Below are 25,372 nucleotides of genomic sequence, written 5' to 3' on the forward strand. Positions count from 1 at the left end.
AGCCTTGTCGTCTCAGAACACCTATGGCTGGTCACCACTGGAGGAGGACCAATCTTCAGACGCTTAGCTGTCAAAGAGAATGCACTGAACCAACTTTGTATGCAGTTTTGTGTTGCTTCAACAACAATCTGTACTTGTACTGCACCAATACCCTTCAGGAGGAAGCAACATTGGACAGTGAACCACCCAGTGGCCTTTTAAGAATGATGATCAAAAGCTTGGTTAGAGAGGGTCAGATTTTAGAGAGGATCTAAAGGAGGAAAGTAGGGTATGAGGAGGAGAGGTAAAGGCAGAGATTTCAAGAGATTAGGGCTGAGGTAGCTGATGACACAACAGTCAACGGTGCAATGGTCAGAATCAGGGGTGCTCATAAGGCCAAAATTAGAGGGGGACCCTTAATGGGAGGCCTGCAGCAAAAGAGGGGAGGATGGAGGGGTGAGGCTGTGGAGAAGAAAGCTGAGAATTTAAATATTGATGCATTGCTTCACGTTCAAGTCAGAGGTGATGGGCTTGTGTGAGTACAGGCAGCAGAATTTTGGATGACATTAAGATTACTGGAATTAACTGTGATTTGTTTCTCTTCAATTCTGATGGTCTTCCTCTAAGCTTCAAGTGAGCTGGCTGTGCAGTGCTCTCAAGATTTTGTTAGTGGCTATTGCTGATGTAGAATAATCGGCTTAGAAACAGACAATAGTGAGGGAATCTCCATGGTTACAGCTGGCAATTGCTGACGTTAAATGTATGCAGTTTGATTTAGCTTAAGAATCTCAGCTGGGTCCTTGCCTGGGGTGACTACTAGGCCCCTGAGGTGTATTAATAACCATTGACTAGACAGCACACTGCGCTATCATGCTGCTTCTTCATTCCAGACAGTATTGGTTCAATTCCAGCCCAGGGAAATGTTGTTGCATTGCAGTGTCGCCTGTGACTGCTGGAGGACACCACCAGATAGGATTAAGAATGAGAATCAACAGATTTGAAATAACTGGCTAAAGAAGCGAAGGCATTAAGAAGAACAAGAGCTTTTCACACCGCGAGTGATCAGAATGCACTGCTGAAGAGGGAGGTGGAGTCAGGTGCAACTGAGGCACTCTAAAGGGAGTTAGAGTGTTATGTGGAAAAAGAGTAACCATGCAGGAATACCACCACAAAGTGATAGTAGGAACTGCTGATGCTGGAGTCTGAGATAACAAGGTGTGGAGCTGGATGAACACAGCAGGCCAAGCAGCATCAGAGGAGCAGGAAAGCTGATGTTTTGTGTCTGGACACTTCTTCAGCAAAAATGAAGACCTGAAATGTCAGCTCTCCTGCTCCTCAGCCTGCTGTGTTCATATCAGCTCCACACCTTGTCGACACAAAGTGAAAGGGGCATTCAGAGAGCTGGCACAGTCACTACCGTAGAAACCCTACAGTATGGACACAAGCCCTTTGGCCCAACAAGTCCACAATGACCCTCAGACCATCCCGCCCAGACCCATCCAATCTACATTGAACACTGAGCAATTTAGCAAGGCCAATCCACCCTAAACTGCACATCTTTGGACCCTGGGAGGAAACCCACACATTTACAGGGAGAATGTGCAAACTCCACACAGACAGTCACTTGAGGGTGGAATCGAACCTGTGTCCCCGGTGCTGTGAGGCAGCAGTGCGAACCACTGAGCCACTGTGCTGCTCTCTGAATGGCTTCTTCTGCACCAGTCTGTCATTCTGCGATGACAGATTGATCGCGAAGTTGCAGTCACTCAGTTCTTGATAACAAAGTGTGGGACTGGATGAACACAGCCGGCCAAGCATCGGGTCGAGGCCCGAAACGTCAGCTTTTGTGCTCCTGAGATGCCGCTTGGCCTGCTGTGTTCATCCAGCTCCACACTTTGTTATCTTGGATTCTCCAGCATCTGCAGTTCCCATTATCTCTAGTCACTCAGTTCTTCCCTGGATTGCTTCCCTGTGACCCTGTCCCAGGATCAACCAGAGGGCTATGGGTGGGTGTGTAACAGCCTGGTGCTCCCAGCTGCCTACAGATGTCTGCTCAGTGACTGCAGTTTGTTGGTCTCTTTTAAATAAGCTCAGACCTTGGAATTTGCCATTCCAGCAGCAAGGAAGTGGGGGGGGCTTCTCAGCAGCACCCGCCCTTCCCAGTCCCTCAATCAAGCCCCAGGGTGCCCTCCTCTGTAAGGTCTGCCCTGCCCACATGTGCTTCACATCATGGAGACTGTACCCCCCAGCACTGGGTTAATACCAGCAGGGCTGGACGAGGCCCTAAACTGGTGGTTAACTGCCCACTTAAGGGGCACAATGGGAAAGAGGGCAAGAGCACTGACCTTTCCACACCCAGCACTTACTTCTGGCAGAGGTGGAAAGACAGCAGCGTGCTTGCACAGCACACCATCTGATCAAATACCCTCCCTGCCCCCAAGCGCGGGATGTTTCAGAAAGCTCCACGTTGGATTTGTTTATAAGGCTGTATCGATGACTGTGCGAGGTTGGTTTGACATTTTTACAGTCCTACCTAATCCACTGTAAACTGAGACTCTGCTTGGGTAATGTGGGAACACCAATGAGACACTGACCTGGCCAATGCTAACCTATGACTGAAGGTAGTTTACAGAGGCAAACCCTCAGGAAGACTGACAAATGGCACATTCTACATCACGCTCTCTGCCCAAAGGCTGATCTGACCCACAATGCCATTAGTTGGATGAGGAGGATGGCCCTGAACCCAGCCCAGCCAGAGCAGGGATTGAAACCCACGCTGCGAGTATCAATCTCATTCATGCTGGTTGTCCAGACAAATGAGACAACCTGCCCCCAGAGGGGTCCCAGCTATTTTGGTGACATGCACTTTTACATGCAAGTTGTAGCAGGGAGCAATGACAGCCCAGCCTCCCCTTTGGGATTCCTTCTAACAAATGCTTGCCTGGTCTCACCGCCAGCCAGCGGCATAGGTTGGATGGTTTTATAAGTTGGTAGTCAACCTGTTTGGCACCTTCCTCAACCATCAGGTCCAGGAGTGGTACTGACGCTTGGAGCCACTGCCTCAGGGGCAGGATGCTATCAAATGCCTTTCAAAATTGGAATACACAGCTGCACAAAAGAGACCTGTGTGTCCTTGTACACCAGTCACAGGTTTAAGACTAAAATGGTTTATGGCCTGCATCTCAGGTGTAGGAAATAAAGTGATAACAATACTCACACGCACACACACACGCACGCACGCACGCACACACACACACACACACACACACACACACACACACACACACACAGACACGTGCGCGCGCACACACACGCGCGCGCGCACACAGAGACACGCAGACACACACGCACACACAGACATGCAGACACATACACCCACCCACCCCCCCCCCCCCCACACACACACACACACACACACACACACACACACACAGACACACACACACACACAAACACAAACACAGACACGCGCGCGCACACACAGAGACACGCGGACACACATGCACACACAGACATGCAGACACATACACCCACACACCCCCACACACACAGACGCACACACAGACCCACACTGACACGCAGACACACACACACACAGACACACACACACACAGACACACACACACCCACACTGACACACAGACACAGACACACACACACGCACACAGTCAAACAGACACATATACATGCATGCATATACACACACACACACATACAAATACTGACACGCAAACACACACACAGACAAGCACACACACACACAAACACAGAGACACACACATATACAGACATGCAAACACACACACACAGACATGCACACACACGCACACACACACAAACAGGCACACACAGACATGCACACACACACACACACACACACACACACACACATAAGCAGGCACACACAGACATGCACACACACACACACACACACACAGACATGCGCACACACACACACACACACACAGACATGCGCACACACACACACACACACACACATGCGCACACACACACACAGACATGCGCACACACACACACACACACACACACACACACACAGTGGAATGAACTGCCAGAGGAAGTGGTGAATGGAGGCACAGTTACAATGTTTAAAATGTATTTGGACAGGTACATCAATAGGAAAGGTTTGGAGGGATATGGGCCAAATGTGGGCAAGTGGGACTAGTTTAGTTTGGGATATTTGATCAGCATTGGACTGCAGGGTCTGTTTCAGTGCTGTATGACACTATGACTCTATCGTTTGAATTTAAGTGAGAGAGATCTTATTAAAATGTATAAAATTGTGACAGGGCTGGATCGACAGGACGTAGTGACGACATTCTCCTGGCCTGGGATCACAGTCTCAGCGTATCTAGTAGGCTGGACATGAGGAGCAATGTCCTCATTTCAAAGAGTGGTGAACCTGTGGAATTCTCTACCACAGAACACTGTGGAGATTGAGACCCAGAGAATATTTAAGAAATTGAATGACTTCTGGAGACTAACGTGGCACGGTGGCTCAGTGGTTAGCACTGCTGCCTCACAGCACCAGGAACCTGAGTTCGATTCCAGCCTCGGTTAACTGTCTGTGTGGAGTTTGCACATTTTCCCTGTGTCTGCGTGGGTTTCCTCCAGGTGTACAGGTTTCCTCCCACAGTCCAAAGATGTGTAGGTTAGGTGGATCGGCCATGCTAAATTGCCCATAGAGTTCAGGGGTGTGTGGGTTATAGGGAGATGGATCTGGGTGGGATGCTTCAAGGGGCGGTGTGGACTTGTTGGGCTGAAGGGCCTGTTTCCACACTGTAGGGGATCTAATCTAATCTAAAGTTGTTGAGGAGTAGGAAAAGAGCAGGAGTGTGGCATTGAGACAGAGAATCAGCCAGGATCATAATGAATGTCAGAATGGGCTCATTAGGCTAAAAGGCTTGCCTTGGTCCTATTCTCTACATTTCTAAGACTTCTTATGCCAACAACCACTGATAGTCTCTTATACACATAGAGGGTGAAGGAGGGAAAACTGTAAAAGCAATTGTCAACTACGCTTGAATTCAGGTGAAGGCTAATCTTACCTGAGTTGCACCTAACCGAATATGTTCACTACCTAAAGCCACCTGGATACATAGATGTCAGAGAGGATGGGAACTGCAGATGCTGAAGAATCCAAGATAACAAAGTGTGAAGCTGGGTGAACACAGCAGGCCAAGCAGCATCTCAGGAGTACAAAAGCTGATGTTTCGGGCCTAGACCCTCCATCAGACCCTCAGGCGATTGTCTGTGTAGAGTTTGCACATTCTCCCCGTGTCTATGTGGGTTTCCTCCGGGTGCTCCAATTTCCTCCCACAGTCCAAAGACGTGCAGGTTGGGTGGATTGGCCATGCTAAATTGCCTGTAGTGTTCAGGAATGTGTAGATTAGATGGATTATGAGGGATGGGTCTGGGTGGGATGCTCTGAGGGGCAGTGTGAACTTGTTGGGCCAAAGGGCCTGTTTCCACACTGTAGGGATTCTTTGATTCAAAAGTTCTGTGACAATTGACACCTCAAAGCAGTCAGTTACTCACAAACAAAAGGCATTTGTGTTACTCTTGACAACCAAGATATACTAGGGTCAGCACAGCCAAGGGAGTCAGTGGGAAAGCCTTCTCAAAGTTATCAGACAATTCGCCAGGAACACCAACAGCCCTGGGTCCGATGAGAAATCTCTCGCGCATACAGCCAGCCTCTGTAATCTGCTTGCTAAGTAAAGCATGAAAATGCATCTGTCCTTTTGTAATAAACCAGAACTGGCTGCCAATTTGTTCCAGTGTTGGAGTATCAATAAACTCTCATAATTCCACTGATTATTTGTAGGTTGCTATAAGGTGAACATGGGATTTCAACACCATATTTCACAGCTTCAAACTTTGAAGAAACTAGCAACTGCAGGAATTTAGGTAAAAGGAATTGTTTGAATAGATTTCAGGAATTGCCATCCTTTGTATATATGGGATTTATGCACACAGAACAAGTTTTGAGCAATCACATTTTTGAAATGGAGAATTGCTCGGGAAGAAAGGACATGTATTGTTGAAGGTTTTTGTCTGGCATTCATCAGGTCAATTCGCAAGAAATGCGAAGGGAAAACAATGTTTCTACAGTATGCGGACTCTGCTTGGTAAGACTGAAGTAGAATGCACAAGTTAATGATACATGACAATTAACTGACAGGCTTTGTTTAAATCTTCAAACAGGCAGCTTGACTTTGGTGAAGGTACTGGCCGGAGAAATGATTGAAAATGACAAATGCTGGAGATCACAGTGGGTCAGGCAGCACCCATGGAGAGAGAGTAAGCTAATGTTTCAAGTCTAGATGATTCTTCATCAGAGCTGAAGTGTGTAGGGAACAGCATTTGGGCACAGCAGATGAAACTTAGCAATGTTGGAGTCACAGATAACAAAGTGTGGGGCTGGACGAACACAGCAGGCCAAGCAGCATCTTAGGAGCACAAAAGCTGACGTTTCGGGCCCAGACCCTTTATCAGAGAGGGGAATGGGGAGAGGGTTCTGAAATAAATAGGGAGAGAGGGGGAGGCGGACTGAAGATGGATAGAGGAGAAGTCAGGTGGAGAGGACTGTATGGGTGGGGAGGTAGGGAGGGGATATGTGAGTCCCGGGAGGACGGACAGGTCAAGGGGGCGGGATGAAGTTAGTAGGTAGGAAATGGGGGTGTGGCTTGAGATGGGAGGAGGGGATAGTTGAGAGGAAGAACAGGTTAGGCAGGCGGGGATGAGCTGGGCTGTTTGTGTGGTGCAGTGGGGGGAGGGGAAGAACTGGGCTGATTTTGGGATGCAGTGGGGGGAGGGGAGATTTTGAAGCTGGTGAAATCCACATTGATACCATTGGGCTGCAGGGTTCCCAAGTGGAATATGACTTGCTGTTCTTGCAACCTACAGGTGGCATCATTATGGCACTGCAGGAGGCCCAGGATGGACATGTCGTCTAAGGAATGGGAGGGGGAGTTGAAATGGTTCGCGGCTGGGAGGTGCAGTTGTTTACTGCGAACCGAGCGTAGGTGTTCTGCATAGCGGTCCCCAAGCCTCTGCTTGGTTTCCCCAATGTAGAGGTAGCCACGCCGTGTGCAGCAGATGCAGTATACCACATTGGCGGATGTGCAGGTGAACATCTGCTTGATGTGGAAAGTCATCTTGGGGCCTGGGATGGGGGTGAGGGAGACTGTTTTAAGAAAAAAACGTTCACCAAACTGTCTTGGGTTGACAGTTTTACTGTGAAGGAGTTGAGCCAGTAAACTGTTGTTGGCTTTCTGGCAGGCATGTATGCAGTCACCTAGACTGACAGGCCCATTGACTGTTTGAGGAGCAACAAAGGATCATTGTTACTGAATGGAATAAGAACAGAAAGTACTAGAAACACTGAAAGTCTGGCAACCCCCTCTGGAGAGTGGAATAGAGCTAACGGGCAGGGTTTTACTAATTGTCTAAAGAGTCTCTGGGGAGCAGTGACTGGGTGGGAGTTGGCGGGGAGCGTGGTTTGTACAATGGAGGATAAGATGGAGCCTGACACCTCTGTCCCACTGTGGAAGGTTCTCAGTGACAGGAACAGCGGTGGCAGAACTGCCCACTGACAGGAGATGGACATCTAAATCGGTCACCTCTGCCCCCGACTGGGATGTGGTGGGGAGCCGTGGTGACGTACCAGTGGACTGGACCAAAGGGCAGATGGAGAGGCATCTTAATAGGCACGCCATGGCACACAACGGGGCCCTCCAGCGGCATGTGCCACCCCCATGGCTGAGACGATACTGCTGGATTGGAGGGGTGAACCATCCTCCAATTGCCAAGGCCTGCTGTAATCAGTGTAAAGAAAGCTTGGCTTGCCCTTTGAGGCCATCCCAACATGGGGGTGCTTCTTCTTACCAATGGCCTTCTCTCCCCAGGTGGCACTGCTGAAATGCCACCCTCTTGACATGACTGGCAGCTCTGCGAGGCAGCCCACCAACCTCAACTGAAGGACAGTCTTCCAATGGCAGCCACTCACTCAGCCGATGGTACTATCCCGCCCAGGATCCTGCCTGCTAAATGCTCAGGCTCGAATGGCAATCCGCAATTTGGGAAAAAAACAACCCGAAGTTTCAAGCCATACAGCACAGAAAGCAGGCGCTTCGGCCTATCAAGTCTGCACAACCAGCTATCTATTCTAATTCCATTTTCTACCACTTGGCTCATAGCCATGTCTGCCTTGGCATCTCAACAGTACTTCTAAATACTCCTTCAAATTTATGAGGGTTTCAAACTTCCAGCATCCATGGTATTTTGTAGCATTCCAGCTGGCTGACACCTTTACCAGGAAATTCATTTCCACAGGAATTGTGTGTCTCACTATATTTTTTTTGTTTATGGTTGAAAAGAGAGCAGGCTTCTTGTATCTGTGCGCTGGTGGTGGGAGGCGCAGTCCCTTCCCCCTCCCCACCATTCCTAACATATTCAGCAATTGCGGATAACCTCACTGAAGGACACAGCACACCTCACCAGCCACGGTTGGAATGCTAAACTGTTTAAGAAGAGTTTTGTGCTGAAAACAAGAGGTGCTTTATGAAACAGCAAAGTGGAAGTGTCTCACCGTGTGGGTTTTGAAGCTGGGCCATTGTAGCCATGAATGAACTCTGAGCCATGTGACCCTGGACCTGATGCATGATTGGCTGCTGGTGGTGGGCATGCAGTTGCTGTGGGAACTGCACAGGCTGAAGGGTCGTCAGGCTCCCGCCCACGCTGTTAATGACCGGAACGTTCTGAGCTTGAGTCGTGGCGAGGCCTGGAAACACAAAAACCGAGTATTTGCCTAAGGGAATACTTCTGCTGGCGCACTCCGCGTAGTCAAAACCACAAGACACGTTAAACAGTTCAAACTCAACACACACCGTGGGCCAATGGAAGTTTTTACTTTGGATCATGTGAGTTTGTGCCAAAGGTTTAGCAACGACCCTTTCCTCTTCCAGCAGCAACTAATATTTCAGAGATAGTAGGAACTGCAGATGCTGGAGAATCTGAGATATCAAGGTGTGGAGCTGGATGAACACAGCAGGCCAAGCAGCATCAGAGGAGCAGGAAAACTGACATTTTGGGTCTAGGCCCAAAACATCAGCTTTCCTGCTCCTCTGAGGTTTCTTGGCCTGCTGTGTTCATCCAGCTCCACACCTTGTTATCTAATATTCCATCTCAGTCTCGTGGGGTAGAAAGACGTGCATTTATATAATGCCTTTCATGACCCAAAATATCCCAAAAAGTGTTTTACAGCTAATTGAGTACTGCTGTAACATAGTTACCACAGCAACACAGGAGGTGTACAATCTGTTTTTGTCTTGAACAAGATTCCGCAAACAACAATGTGGTAATGGCCAGATAATTTTTTAAAGTTCATTCACGCGATCAGGGTGCCGCTTGCTGGGCAGCATTTATTGCCTAGAAGGCAGTTAAGAGTCAACCACATTGCTAATGGTCTGGACTCACATGTAGGCCAGACCAGGTAAGGGTGGCAGTTTCCTTCCCTAAAGGACATTAGTGAACCAGATGGGTTTTCCCCAACAATCGACAATGGATTCACAGTCATCATTCAACTCTTAATTCCAGACATTTTACTGAATTCAAATTCCACCATCTGCTGTGGCAGGATTCGAACCCAGTCCCAGGAACGTGATTTGGATCAACAGTTTAACAGATGAATACCACTAGGCAAGGATAAATAGGAGTCCTGCTCTTCTTCCAACAATGGGATGGAATCTTGAATATCTGTCCGAGAGGGTAGAGAAATGCAGGAGAGATAGTGCCTGCAGCAGTGCATAACTCACCTAATATTGCTGTATGTTACTAAACTGCATGCTGAAGCTTCTGGAGTGGGATCTGCAGCCATGATCTGCCTCAAAGTCAAATGTGTACTAATAGTTGGTACTCGTTTGGAAATGGCCAAAGGAACATGTCAACTTAATCAGCCCAAAATGTCCCTGCCCCATTGTAGATAACAAAGTGTGGAGCTAGATGAACACAGCAGGCCAAGCAGCATCTCAGGAGCACAAAAGCTGACGTTTCTGGCCTAGACCCCCGAAACATCAGCTTTTGTGCTTCTAGGATGCTGCTTGGCCTGCTGTGTTCATCCAGCTCCACACTTTGTTATCTCGGATTCTCCAGCATCTGTAGTTCCCATTACCCCTGCCCTATTGTAAGTGCTTTTGTAACTTGTTTATGTTCCTTTGCTTTCATTATTCTATCTGAAAGCCTATTCCATATATTAATGTCACTTAGTGTAAAGAGAAAGGTCCTTACATCAGTTCTACTTTTACTAGTTTGAGTCTCTATCTGAACAAAAACAAAATACTGCAAGACATCAGATTCCTGAACTACAATCAGAAAGTGCTTGATGATCTGTCATTGAGGTAAAGTGTTAACGCAATTTTCTTCCTCCATGGGTTCCACCTGACTGGCTAATCATTTCTAACATAAATTGTGTGTTTTGTCTTTAATTTGTATCATTGTCATAACAAACATCCGGGTAGTGAGGCTACAAAAGACAGGATGAAAAACACACAGAGAAGCGCTGGAGAAACTCAAGAGGTCTGACAGCAACCACCTTTATGACCATTGTCTCTTCCTTGCCAGGTATGTATACAGATGCTACCAGAGCTGCTGAGCTTCTCCAGGGTTCTCTGTGTGTTTTTCAGTTGCACCTGCAGCATTTTGCCCTTGTAAGAAAACTAAACCCATTGAGTGATATTGATGGTGGGATGAAGTGTTTATCTTCCCTGGGAGATTACATGGCTCTGCTGGGTGGAAAGAAGAGGAGGATAGTATTCAGAGAAAATACAGCTTGGAGCTGGAGGAACATAGCAGGCCAGGCAGCATCAGAGGAGCGGGAAAGCTGACTTTTCGGGTCGGGACTCTTCTTCAGAAATGAGAAGGGTCCCGACCTGAAATGTCAACTTTCCTGCTTCTCTGAAGCTGCCTGGCCTGCTGTGTTCATCCAGCTCCATGCTGTGTTATCTCAGACTCCGGCATCAGCAGTTCTTACTCTCTCTGAGGATATCGATAGTTATCACAGAGTGATTCCTCCAACCTCTCTTTCCTCTTCCAGTCAGAAATGACACCCAGAATGAAGAAGACAAACCTAATAGAGTCATAGAGTCATACAGCACAGAAACAGACCTTTTGGCCCAACTCATCCATGTTGACCATATTCTGAAACTAGCATGTCCACCTTGCCTATGTTTGGCCCATTTCCCTCTCAACCTTTTCCTATTTGTGCTCCTGTCAAAATGTCTTTTAAATGCTGTACCTGTATCTGCACCTACCAGTTCTGCTAGCAGTCCATTCCACATATAAACCACCCTCTGTGAGAAAAGTTGCCCCCACATGTTCCTTTTAAATTTTCGTCTTCTCGCCTTAAAAACATGACCCCTAGTTTTGAGCTCCCCCATCTTAGACCTTTGCTATTAATCTTATCCACGGCCCTCACGACATTATAAACCTCTTTATGGTCAATCCACTTCCTCCTTTGCTCCAGTGATAAAGTCCCAGCCTATCCAGTCTCTCCTCATAACTCAAACCCTCCATTCCCAGCAACATCCTGGTAGATCTTTTCTGAATCCTCTCGTATTTTATAATATCTTAATCTCTTTCTTCTTGTCCCTGATGACTTGCCTGCCTATGGTTGTCCATACTGTCCTCCTCCAATGACATCTAGCTGGCTGGGACTGCCTTCATTTTTTTTTCTTTTACTCATTCACGGGATGATGGCATTGCTAGCTAGAAGGCATTTAAGAGTCAACCACATTGCTGTGGGTCTGGAGTCACATGTAGGCCAGACCAGGTAAGGATGGCAGTTTCCTTCCCTAAAGGGCATTAGTGAACCAGATGGGTTTTTTGCAACAATCAGCAATGGATTCTTTGGTCATCATTAGATTCTTAATTCCAGATATTTATTGAATTCAAATTCTACTGTCTGCCATGGTGGGATTTGAACCCGGGTCCCCAGAACATTAGTGATAACAAGGTGTGGAGCTGGATGAACACAGCAGGCCAAGCAGCATCAGAGGAGCAGGAAAGCTTGACGTTTCGGGTCGCGCCCCTTCTTCAGAAACAACATTATCTGGGTTCCTGGATTAATAGTCCATTAATAATACCACTAGTCCATCACTTCCACGTGGTTCCATTCTGATCTATCCAATCACTGCCAAATGAAATAGCTTCTCTTCCCACTGCCACACCTCTAGAGTCTCCCAATCCATGACCCTTTCCTGTTTCTCATCCACCCACAGCAACTTCAAGTGGAAACGTAGCATTGGTGTTCACATCAACATTACCATCATTGCTTTTAAGTTCATACAGCTCCACTCAGGGCTGATATGAACATGAAGGTGCACTTTGTGATCATCCTGTGCTCCAGGTATTAAAGGGCAAAATTAAATAGACAATAGAGAATAGACAATAGGTGCTGGAGTAGGCCATTCGGCTCTTTGAGCCAGCACTACCATTCATTATGATCATGGCTGATCATCCACAATCAGTATCCTGTTCCTGCCTTATTCCCATAACCCTTGATTCCACTATCTTTAAGAGCTCTATCTATCTCTTTCTTGAAAGTATCCAGAGAGTTGGCCTCCACTGCCTTCTGGGGCAGAGTATTCCATATATCCACCACTCTCTGGGTGAAGAAGTCTTTCCTCAACTCTGTTCTAAATGGCCTACCCCTTATTTTTAAACTGTGTCCTCTGGTTCTGGACTCACCCATCAGTGGAAACATGCTTCCTGCCTCCAGAGTGTCCAATCCCTTAATAATCTTATACGCCTCAATCAGATCCCCTCTCATCCTTCTAAACTCAAGTTTATACAAGCCCAGTCACTCCAATCTTTCAACATATGATAGTCTCGCCATTCCGGGAATTGATCTCGTGAACCTACGCTGCACTCCTACAAATAAAGGTAAAACTTCATAATTTGCGTCTGTATTGAACGTAGGAGGATGGGGGAACACCAAAAACCCTGGCACCACCCCTGCCTCCATAGCTGCTATTATCAGACTGTTTCTTAATATCCAGTATTGGATCAGCACAAAGTTTCTCCAATTAAATATTGGGAAGACAGGAAGCATTGTCTTTGAGTCCCAATCCAAACTCTGTTCCTTTGCTGCCAACTCCGGCTTCCTCCCTGGTAATTGAGGCTAAATTAGATAGTTTTCAACTTTGGCATCAAACATGCGAGTGTGGCATAAATAGGGCCAAATCCCGTTCACCCATCACCTCTGTGTTCACTCACCCACCTTGAGTTCCCAGTCCAAAGCACGGCCTCGATTTCAAAATCATTCTTGTTTAAGACCCTCCATGACATCACCCCTCCCTATCTCTGTAATGTCCTCCAGACTTAAACCCTCCTGCGAAACCTGTGCTCATTCATCCAATTCTAGTCTCCTGAGATTTCCTAATTTGAGTGGCGCTACTATTGAAACTTGCAGCTGCCTGGACCCTAAGCTCTGGGATCCTCTTCCTAAACCTTTCCACCGCTGGATCTTATTTAAGACCAACTTTAAAACCTCTTTGGCCAAACTTCGGTCACGTTCCATAACATTTCCCTATGTGGCTCAAGCTTAACTGTTGGTCTATCATACTCCTCTGAAGTGCCTTGAGGTGGTTTAGTGTATTGAAGGTGCTACATAAAAACAAGTTACTGTTGGGTGGGCCAGATCTACTGCACCAGCTGGATGCTTTCATCTGTCAGTTTTCTACGTCCATATGACAAGATCCTCATCAGAAAAGAGCCTTTGTTATTGAATGCTTGTGTAGAGTTAGCAAGTGCCCTCTTGAGTGAAGTCATAGAGCCATACAGACCCTTCGGTCCAACTAGCCCACATCGACCATAATCCCAAAGTGAACTAGAACCATTTGCCTGCGCTTGGCCCAAATAAATAGGGAGAGAGGGGGAGGCGGACCGAAGATGGATAGAGGAGAAGATAGGTGGAGAGGAGAGCCCAACTCGTCCTTGCCTCCCCAACCTGTTCTTCCTCTCACCTATCCCCTCCTCCCACCTCAAGCCACACCTCCATTTCCCACCTACTAACCTCATCCCGCCTCCTTGACCTGTCTGTCCTCCACGGAGTGACCTATCCCCTCCCGACCTCCCCACCTATACTCTCCTCTCCACCTATCTTCTCCTCTATCCATCTTCGGTCCGCATCCCCCTCTCTATTTCAGAATGCTCTCCCCATCCCCCTCTCTGATGAAGGGTCTAGGCCCGAAACATTAGCTTTTGTGCTCCTGAGATGCTGCTTGGCCTGCTGTGTTCATCCAGCTCCACACTTTGTTATCTTGGATTCTCCAGCATCTGCAGTTCCCATTATCTCTTTTCATTCACAAACTTGCTATTTCTTTTAATGGTTTTATTTTTTTCCAAATGGATGAATGGGAGCCTGCAAACATAACACTTCAAAGTGATATGTATCTGGCCTCCCCACTGACTGCTGTATACCTCCAGGTACAGTCACACAGGGCCGAATAGCCTCCTTCTACACCACAATGATTGTGTGACTCTGGGTTGCACATGATGAGACAGCACTCTGTTCTTTGATATTTGGGTGTTTCATGATTACACGCTATTTACAACTTCAAGTGAAATCTTAATTCCAGCAAACTTGAGAGCCCTGGATTGGGATTCCCTGTAGGAACCCTTGTTGGAATGCAGTCACATTCACCTATGATCCATAAACAGCTTCGTTTCCATCTGCTCAGAGTGTCACAGACTAATATCTTGATTGCGTTGACCTTTTCACTGGGTAGTACTGGTTAAACCAGGCATGAGCTGCAGACGTGGTAACTCGGACAATGAAAACTTATTTCTTTTTATGCATTCATTTTGTGGGATGTGGGCATCGCTGGCTGGGCCAGCATTTCTTGCCCACCCCTATTTGTGCTTGAGAAGGTGGTGGTGAGCTGCCTTCTTGAACCACTGTAGTCCACCTGCTGTGGGTTGACCCACCATGTCCTTAGGGAGAGAATTCCAGGATTTTGACCCAGTGACGGTGAAGGAATGGTGACATATTTCCAAGTCAGGATGGTGAGTGGCTTGGAGGGGAACCTGAAGGTGGTGGTGTTCCCATGTGTCTGCTGGCCTTGTCCTTCTAGAAGGAAGTGGTCGTGGATTTGGACGGTGCTGTCTGAGGATCTTTGGTGAATTTCTGCAGTGCATCTTGTAGATGGTTCATACTGCTGCTCCTGAGCGTCAGTGGTGGAGGAAATGGATGCTTGTGGATGAGTACCAATCAAGTGCTTTGTCCTGGATGGTGTCAAGCTTCTTGAGTGTTGTTGGGGCTGCACTCAGGCAAGTGGGGAGTGTTCCAACACTCCTGACACAATTCCTGATATACAGAATTCATCTGAAGCTAGATTTTGAATATTTCCATTGATGGGACTGTGACCATTTTCTGTGAGATTTATTGTATTGAATTGAATTAAATTGAATTGAACTAGATTTACTGTCACATGTACTCAAATGATTGCAGCGAAAAGTTTACACATGGTACCTAGGTGCAGATTCTTCAGTGTTTAGTCCTTTGAAGGAAAGCTTGCACTGTTTTGAAAACTGATGACAGTTTTTTTTTGTGTTTTGTCATTGCCAGAAGATATCAAGGGTTTGTTTCCGCCAATTCTCACCAGTGCATTCAATATTTTACAGATCACAACAGGTGCAACATGTGGCCTGCATAGGCTAGACCAGTATCAAAAGGCAACAAGACTCCTAAACTCAGAGATGGTAGAAACTGTCGATGCTGGAGAATCTGAGATAACATGGTGTAAAGCTGGATGAACACAGCAGGCCAGGTAGCATCAGAAGTGCAGAAAGGCTGATGTTTCGGATCTGGAAACTTTTCAGGAAAAAAAGAAGGGACCAGACCCGACACGCCAGCTCTCCTGCTTCTCTGATGCTGCCTGGCCTGCTGTGTTCACCCAGCTCTATACCTTATTATCTAAGATGACTAAACTGCTGGTACTGGAGCTCCATTTTAAAGATAACAGGACAGGTCAGACCAGTGTGTCTCTAATGTGAGTATTACCAGTTTTCTCCTTTGGATGTGCAGGACAGCACTCCCACTAACCCTTGCCCAGGACACAGAAGAGCAGGTCTGGTTCTTCAATCAGGGGCCACTTTTCTCCTGCATTTGGTACGAAGGGGCTCACTGTGACTGAAGGAGCAGCAGACAGTGAAGACGACTCATATCTCCTTAGCTTCCATGGAGTCTATTCTCTCTGCTGCTTTGGCAGCACAGTCCCTCTGTCTCTCTGAGTTTCCGTCTCTCTCTTGGTCTCTGTCTCACGTTCTCTGTTTTTGTCTCTCTGAATCTGTCAGTCTCTTTCTATGTTCCTCTCTCTGTCTCACTGTCTCTTTCTCACTTTCTGTCTGTTTTCTCTTTCTCTGCCTCCCCTCTCCCAGTCAATCTCCTTCTCTCTGCCTATCTACCTCTCTCTCTGTCTGTCTAGTTTTTTTTCTGTCTCTTTTTCTACGCTGTGAGATCCTCCTGTGAGTAGACTACTTATATTACAATCGTGACCACACATTTGTGTGTCAAGCATATTGAGACACGCCGAGATCATATCAATAATATATGCAGGTATAAATGCATGTTCTTTCTTTCAGAACTTTTACTTCAGATCAATCTACTTAGAATACATCTATGAGGACAGGTAACAATTAAACCAGACACCATTGCCCCTTTTAAGAGAATATTTAAAACGTTGGAAGGTATAGGGTAATGAGGAGAGTGCAAGGCAGTGGGATCTGATTTTACATTTCTCTAGCATAGAGTCAGCTCAGACAGAATAGGCTGAATGGCCTCATTCAACATTGTAATCTTTGACAGTATGACCATCAGACCAGTCACTACATTTACCGAGTTCAGGAATTTTCTGATTTTTAATATTTGTTCTTTGAATAATATGTTAACATGAGACATCATCTGCATGCAATTATCACTCAAATAGATGCTGGAGATCTTTTGGTTTATTTACACTGGAGCCCTGAGTTTTCTCAGTATCTTGTCTAACATTTCCTCCCTCAGAAAACATTATAAAAACAGATTAATTAGTTACTAAATTGACTGCCTGTGGGATCACATCCCACACAAAACGGTTGCCATGATGTTTCCGCACATAACAGCAGGAATTAAATGTGGACTGTGTGTGTGATGGGATAGAAGGTGGTTATTCCAGCAATGTGAAGGTCCTACTCACCGATGACCAATGTGGAAGCTCCTCCATTAGTGAGTGCGGGCGACAGACAGGTTGACTCACCAGGTGCTATGGCCATGACGCTGGGTAAGGAAGCCATGATGAGGTTCTGGGTCTGCTGGGCCACAGCGTGCGGGTTGTGTGGTAAACTGTGAAGAGCAGTCAACGTACTGACAGGGGGAAGGGTTCCTCCTGACGCAGCTATCTGTGAATAAAACGCACCCAGTTAAAACAGGAGAGAACTGGGCAACTATTACCACCAGACTATGAATCCAGAGACCCAGCTAATGTTGTGGGGACCTGGGTTCAAATCCTGCCTTGGCAAACAATGAAATTTGAATTCAGTAATAATAAGGAAATAAGAGTCTAATGCTGACCAGGAAACCATTGCTGATTATCAGGAAAAACCCACCTGGTTCAGGAATGTCCTTTAGGGAAGGAAACTGCCATACTTACCTGGTGTGGCCTACGTGCGACCCCAGGCCCACAGTAACGTGGTTGATTCATAGCTGCCCTCTAGGCAATTAGGGATGGGCAATAAATGCTTGTCTAGCATGTGGCACGCACATCCCACGAATGAATAAGAAAAAATGACAAAACCTGAAATCCCACAACATACTGCAGTCTGTTACTATGCTTTGAGGGCTCATCAGGGCCTTAGCTTGGACGTACACCACCTTCCAACTTAATTCCATCCATTACATTAAGCCACCTCCAGGGCAGGATTTGTGAGGGGGGAGGCAAGAGACAAAAACATAGCAAATCGTTGCAGGAATAGGCCATTCGGCACTTCGAGAGCCTGCACGACTATTAAACACGATCATGGCTGGTCATGCAATCTCAGTATCCCACTCCCGCTTTCTCTCCATACCTCTTGATCCCTTTAGCTATAAGGGGCACATCCAGCTCCCTCCTGAATATATCTAATGAACCGGCTCCCACAGCTTCCTGTGGGAGGGAATTCCACATGTTCACCACTCTGTGAGTGAAGAAATTCTTCCTCATCTCAGTCCTGAATGGCTCACCCCTTATTCTTAGACTGTGGACACCTAGTTCTGAGCTTTCCCAACTTTGGGAACATTCTTCCCACCAGTAGCCTGTCCAGTCCCGTCAGGATTTTATATGTTTCTACATGATCCCTCCACACTGTTTGAAATTCCAGTGAGTACAAGTGCGATACTAAGTAATGGGCTACCACTTGTTGATGGGTCTAAAGCCGGATGCCAATGAAGGCCTTTTTGAGGATGGGCTCGGGTTGGTGTTAACTGCATTTCATCTTGGAAATGGCACATGGGTGTCACGAAGCTTGGTGTAAGGATGGCCTCATTGTCACAGAAATTTCTCACTCAGTGGTTTGGACTGAGAGTTAGAGAATGGACTGCTGGAACTGGATAAAGGTATCAGGGCAGTGGTCAAGATGAGTGACACTGGCCTGTGTCAAGACCTGCACATCATCACACAGCCACTGCTGCTATGAGACTGGAAGCCCAATACAGTCTCTCAGCTCTAGTGTCGAAACACATTCAGGATATGGCCTGCAACAGAGCAATTCAGCAATGAAGAGAGGTTAGAGAGACTGGGGTGGTTTTCAAAAGACACTAAAGTCGGTGGAGTTGTGGATTGTGCAGGAACATGTTGTAGGTTACAGAGGAACATAGATAAGCTGCAGAGCTGGGCTGAGGGGTGGCAAATGGAGTTTAATGCAGACAAGTGTGAGGCGATTCACTTTGGAAGGAGTAACAGGAATACAGAGTACTGGGCTAATGGTAAGATTCTTGGTAATGCGGATGAGCAGAGAGATCTCGGTGTCCGTGTGCATAGATCCCTGAAAATTGCCACCCAGATTGATAGGGTTGTTAGGAAGGCGTATGGTCTGTTAGGTTTCATTGGTAGGGGGATTGAGTTTTGGAGCCATGAGGTCATGCTGCAGCTGTACAAAACTCTGGTGTGGCCACACTTGGAGTATTGCGTACAGTTCTGGTCGCTGCATTATAGGAAGGATGTGGAAGCATTGAAAAGGATGCAGAGGAGATTTACCAGGATGTTGCCTGGTATGGAGAGAAGGTCTTATGAGGAAAGGCTGAGGGACTTGAGGCTGTTTCCGTTCGAGAGAAGGTTAAGAGGTGACTTAAAAGAGACATACAAAATGATCAGAGGATTAGACAGGGTGGACAGTGAGAGCCTTTTTCCTTGGATGATGATGGCTAGCACGAGGGGACATAGCTTTAAATTGACGGGTGATAGATATAGGACAGATGTCAGAGGTAGGTTCTTTACTCAGAGAGTAGTAAGGGCGTGGAATGCCCTGCCTGCAACAGTAGTAGACTCGCCAACTTTAAGGGTATTTAAATGGTCATTGGATAAACATATGGATAATAATGGAATAGCGTAGGTTAGATGGGCTTCAGATTGGTTTCACAGGTCGGTGCAACATCGAGGGCTGAAGGGCCTGTACTGCGCTGTAGTGTTCTATGTTCTATGTTTTCCACAGAACAGGGAAAGCTGAAGTTGCAGGGTGCTGATTGAAAAGGACAAAGTAATGAGCCGTATCGATAGATAGCAACTTCTCCCCTTAAGAGAGGGGTCAATTAGTAAGTGAAGGTGATTGGGTACTGTCAATGAAACCCTCCACCTGGGGTTAGCCTGAAATCCTGGTAAAGTCCAGAATCCTGCCTTCAGTCAGGAAGGAGATGAAATTAGCTCTGGTGAAGGCTAAATCCGTTACCTGCTTGTTGTGGCTGTGGAGAAGCAATTTTGCACAAGGAAAGAAAGAGATAGATTAAACCCGTTTAACTGCCTTCCTTCAGTCCATAAGCAAAATGCCTGACTTCCATGCGCTGAGATGCATTTGCAAATCATCATTCATCAGGTTGGTTAAAAAGAAGTGACTCATGCAGCAAACTCTCCCTTAGGTTTAATCAAGAATTCATATTCAAATCTGAGGTAAGCTTCGGAATCTCTCTCTCTCTCTCTCTCTCTCTCTCACACACACACACACACACACACACACACACACACACACACACACACACACAGACACACATAGACACACAGACACACAGATACACATACAAACAGGCACACACAGACACACACACACAAACACAGAAACACAGACACACATAGACACACACACAAACACAGAAACACACACAATTACACAGACACACACACCCACACACACATCCACTCTGATATACACACACTCACAGATTTAAACCTAGTTAGCATGGATTTATGAGAGGTTGAATGGCCTGATTTGTGTGTGGAATAAGATGACTGCATTTTGAATTCAGCCAGTGACAGAGAATTCGACCTGCCTGCACAGCAACAGCCCATTGCTCCCTGTCTTTCTTTGCTAGTCATCTCTGAAGCGTGCGTGAGTTAAAAATCCACTGAAAGTCACCTTCACTTCTCCAGTGCTCCTGAAGAGAGCTAAGAGTAGTGCACAGCCTGAAGCAAAGGGAATTCAGCAAACTACAGCTATTTCAGGAAGACACCCAAGCATCAGCAGCTTGTGTACGCCCGGAATAACTTCAGACGGAGAACAAAATTTGGGACAATCCATGACAAGCCTTCTGTTTTCATGAGTTCAACCATCATATGGTGTGGTCGGGCCCAGATCCGATTATTTTATTCCCCGAATGACAAAGTTCACAAATTGTTCACAGTCTAAGAATAAAGGGTAAGGCATTCAGGATCACAGTCTGAAAAATAAGGGCTAACCTGTTTAGGACCACAGTCTAGTAACTAAGGGCTAACCCAATCAGGACCACAGTCTAAAAAATGAGGGGTAGCCCATTCAGGACTGAGATGAGGAAGAACATCTTCACTCAGAAAGTTGTGAACCTGTGGAATTCTCTCCCGCAGAAAGCCAGTTCATTAGATACATTCAAGATGGAGCTGGACGTGGCCCTTATGGCTAAATGGATCAAGGGGTATGGGGTGAGGGCGGGATTGCAATATTGAGATGGCAATGATTGGCCATGCTTGTGTTGAATGGTGGAGGAGGCTTCAAGGGGCTGAATGGCCTCCTCCTGCACCTATTTACTGTGAATCTATGAATAAATCCTGATGGATCCCATGGCCCAATGACGGTTATTGGCCATAGTATTTCCAAAAGTACATCAGAGACTGCACTTCCTAAATAAGTAAAAGTCTCTGAAGAACTTTGCAGTGTCAAGAGCTTGTGGAAGGTACTGTATAAATGTTAGCCTTTCTTTCTCTTGCATCTCAATGTACAGACAAACATCCTCTAATGGCAGGCTGTGAGTTAAGAGCAGAATCTCAAACAGAAATCTTCAGCATCGGTTTCAGAATCAGTTTCTCAGATGTGTTGACCTGTCTGGGATTGCAGTTGATGACCTGGTTATGATGGGACCAACTATACAGATGTCCCGCCCTCACCCCATACCTCTTGATCCCTTTAGCCATAAGGGCCACGTCCAGCTCCATCTTGAATGTATCTAATGAACTGGCTTTCTGCGGGAGAGAATTCCACAGGTTCACAACTTTCTGAGTGAAGATGTTCTTCCTCATCTCAGTCCTGAATGGGCTACCCCTCATTTTTTAGACTGTGGTCCTGATTGGGTTAGCCCTTAGTTTTTAGACTGTGGTCCTGAATGGGCTATAATGAGCTTTGCTAGCAATCATCTAACATGATGAATGTACCAGTGTCACCTTCTCCAGGGTTATTAGAGATTCGAAATTAATATTGGTTATTTGTTTAAAGGTGAAAGGATCTGAAAGGGTGAGTACTGAGGAATACCTTAAGCATGATAATGTCATAAAGATTTGTGGGCAGAATGGGATCGCGGATGAAGACCTCACATCCATCCCCAAAGACTCTGGAACAATGTCTGACATCTCAAGGTAACCTGAATCCAGTTGCTACTACTTCCTGTTCAATACAAGAGCATTGTCCAGTTAGATCAGACAGTAGCTCCCACACTAGACCAGGCTGGCCCTGTGCTCAGCTACACTTAAAGAGGACAATGGCACCTAGTCTACCGCACAGTGAGATACAGACTCAGAGATAATAGGAACTGCAGATGCTGGAGAATCCAAGATAACAAAGTGTGAACCTGGCCAAGCAGCATCTCAGGAGCACAAAAGCTGACGTTTCGGGCCTAGACCCTTCATCAGAGAGGGGGATGGGGTGAGGGTTCTGGAATAAATAGGGAGAGAGGGGGAGGCGAACCGAAGATGGAGAGAAAAGATAGGTGGAGAGGAGAGTATAGATGGGGAGGTAGGGAGGGGATAGGTCAGTCCAGGGAAGACAGACAGGTCAAGGAGGTGGGATGACGTTAGTAGGTAGGAAATGGAGGTGCGGCTTGGGGTGGGAGGAAGGGATGGGTGAGAGGAAGAACAGCTTCGGGAGGCAGAGACAGGCTGGGCTGGTTTTGGGATGCAGTGTGGGGAGGGGATGAGCTGGGCTGGATGTGTGATGTAGTGGGGGGAGGGGACGAACTGGGCTGGTTTTGGGATGCGTTGGGGGAAGGGGAGATTTAGAAGCTGGTGAAGTCCACATTGAAACCATTGGGCATTGGTCCCAATGAAGGGTCTAGGCCCAAAACGTCAGCTTTTGTGCTCCTGAGATGCTGCTTGGCCTGCTGTATTCATCCAGCTTCACACTTTATTATCTGAGATACAGACTCAGCTTAGTAACAAACACAGTATCACCAGCAACACAGGTATTGCAGAAATGAAAGAAAGAAAAGGTCACCAGGCAAAAGCAAGGCAGCAGCAGTAATTTTGCTGTTGAAAACTCCATCAGGCCTCGGCACATGGAGTCATACCGCATGGAAACAGGCCCTTCGGTCCAACCAGTCCATGCGGAACATAATCCCAAACTAAACTAGTCTCACCTGCCTGCTCCTGACCCATATCCCTTCAAACCTTTCCTATCCAAGTACTTATCCAAATGTCTTTTAAGCATTGCAATTGGAGCCCCATCCACCACTTCCTCAGGAAGTTCATTCCACATGCGAACTACCCTCTGTGTAAAAAAATTTACCCCTCCTGTCTTTTTTTAAAACTCTCTCCTCCCACCTTAAAAATATGCCTCCTGGTCTTGAAACCCCACCCTAGGGAAAAGACAACCATCATTAACCCTATCTAAAACCCTCAGATTTTATAAACTTCGATAAGGTCACCTCTCAGCCTCCTGTGGTCCTGGGAAAAAAGTCCCAGACTATCCAATAAAAACCGAAAGGACTGTGGATGCTGTAAATCAGGAACAAAAGCAGAAGTCGCTGGAAAAGCTCAGCAGATCTGAGCTAACATTTCACGTCCAGTAAGCTTTCTTCAGAGATCAGCACATCGAAAGGACAGATGGAGTAAAGGAAGGTGTGAGCAGGAGGACAGACAAAACTCTAAACCACCTATTCTGTTGGGTTGTATTGGCTTTCGTTCAACCAAGTTGTCACAAAGTATAATTGAAATAGCCATTAAACAAAGAGCATTTTACTTAATAGCCTTTTCTTTTAGGAGATCTGTTTTATGAAGTGTAAAAACAGTTGATGAAGCCCTCGGTTAATGAATCAAATAATATAAAATAATGCTTTCAAAGCACTTTAGTCAGACAAGGCAATTGCCCATGTAACCACACTCAGGGAATGATTACTATATTTGCTGAGAATTGTTCAGCCCTAACAGAGAAGTAACTTTGTAATTGGCGTTTTCTGAATCAGGCCTGCTCTGCTGGGGCCCTATCCACTGCACTCATCTCCCTGATAACTTTGCATGCAGCTGAACAAATATGGGAAAGATAAGACTGGTTTACAGCTAAAAGTGTTGTCCTCCTCAAGTGAACATCGCATTCTAGTCTAAATTTTGTTCTGACGCTTAATTGGGTCTCCTTCCTCATTGAGAATTTGGAGCATTGCAGTGCCGCTGACAACACAAATAAACCCTTGTGTTCCCAATCAGATTTCTTTCCATTTATTCTCTGCTTTGGGGAGGTCTGGCTCATGTTACAAAGTAGTTCACATGTTTTCCTTTGATGCTTCATCCAAACTACTGTTCTTACCTGACAACCCGTTCTTCTTTTAAGATAGGGCCTTAAACCCCTCGAAGGTGGGAGAAAAAGACAGCCCATGGAGCTAAGACAAATCACAGAATTCTTCCTGGGATCCAGGCCAATATATAATCAGTAAATTACCTGCTCATTGACTTGTTATAATTTGTACGGTCTGTGTGGATATTTTCCTGCAATGTGGTGGTGAGTTTTTAAAATTTCATTTGTGGCTGGCCGGTCTTTATCGCCAGGGCCTAGTTGCCCTTGAGAAGGTGGTGGGGAGCTGCCTTTTTGAAGACAGTCGCTGCAGTCCTCCTGCTGTGGGTTGACCCACAATGCCATTAGGGAGGGAATTCCAGGATTCTGACCCAGCGACAGTAACGGAACAGCGATATGTTTCCAAGTCAGGAAGGCGAGTGGCTTGGAGGGGAATTTTAACATAGTGGTGTTCTCTTGTATCTGCTGCCAAAGGGTCAGAGTCAGAGAGATGTACAGCACAAAAGTGGACCCTTCGGTCCAACTTGTCCATGTTGACAGTATATCCTACATTAATTTAATCCCATTTGCCAGCATTTGGCTCACATTCCTCTAAACGCTTCCTATTCACATACCTAGCCGGACGCCTTCTAAATGTTGTAACTATACCAGTCTCTTCCACCTCACCACCCTCTGCATGGAGAAGTTGCCTCTTAGGTCCCTCTTATATCTTTCATTTTCAACCTATGACCCTTTAGTTTTGGACTCCCCTACTGTGGGGAAAGACCTTGGTTATTCACGCTATCCATATCCCTCATAATTTATAAACATCTCTGACAGAAGTCATCTCTCAACCTATGATGTTTCAGGGAAAACAGCCCCAGTCTTAGAATCCCTACAGTGTGGAAACAGGCCCTTCAGCCCAACAAGTCTACACTGACCCTCTTAGCATCCCACCAGACCCATCCCCCTATAACCCACACATCCCTGAACACTACGGGCAATTTAGCATGGCCAGTCCACTGAACCTGCACATCTTTGGACTGTGGGAGGAAACCCACGCAGACGTGGGGAGAATGTGCAAACTCCACACAGATAGTTGCCCGAGGGTGGAATCAAACCCGGGTCCCTGGTGCTGTGAGGC

The 25,372-nt window shown here is 46.6% G+C and overlaps 1 protein-coding gene across 4 annotated transcripts in view; it reads right to left on the minus strand.

The window, feature by feature from the left end:
* Positions 1-25,372, minus strand: part of hnf1a (HNF1 homeobox a) — a 184,253-nt gene that overhangs the window by 46,070 nt on the left and 112,811 nt on the right. For 2 of the 4 annotated variants that reach the window (XM_048556609.2, XM_048556611.1), the window contains exons 6-7: positions 17,238-17,439; positions 8,594-8,785 (exon numbers count right to left, since the gene is read on the minus strand). In XM_048556609.2, coding sequence (XP_048412566.1) covers positions 8,594-8,785; positions 17,238-17,439 — 394 coding nt within the window. The remainder of the gene's footprint in view (positions 1-8,593; positions 8,786-17,237; positions 17,440-25,372) is intronic. The other 2 variants (XM_059655102.1, XM_048556610.2) reach the window with 2 other exon arrangements.

Source organism: Stegostoma tigrinum, chromosome 26, assembly GCF_030684315.1.
Source record: "Stegostoma tigrinum isolate sSteTig4 chromosome 26, sSteTig4.hap1, whole genome shotgun sequence".
Taxonomy (NCBI): domain Eukaryota; kingdom Metazoa; phylum Chordata; class Chondrichthyes; order Orectolobiformes; family Stegostomatidae; genus Stegostoma; species Stegostoma tigrinum.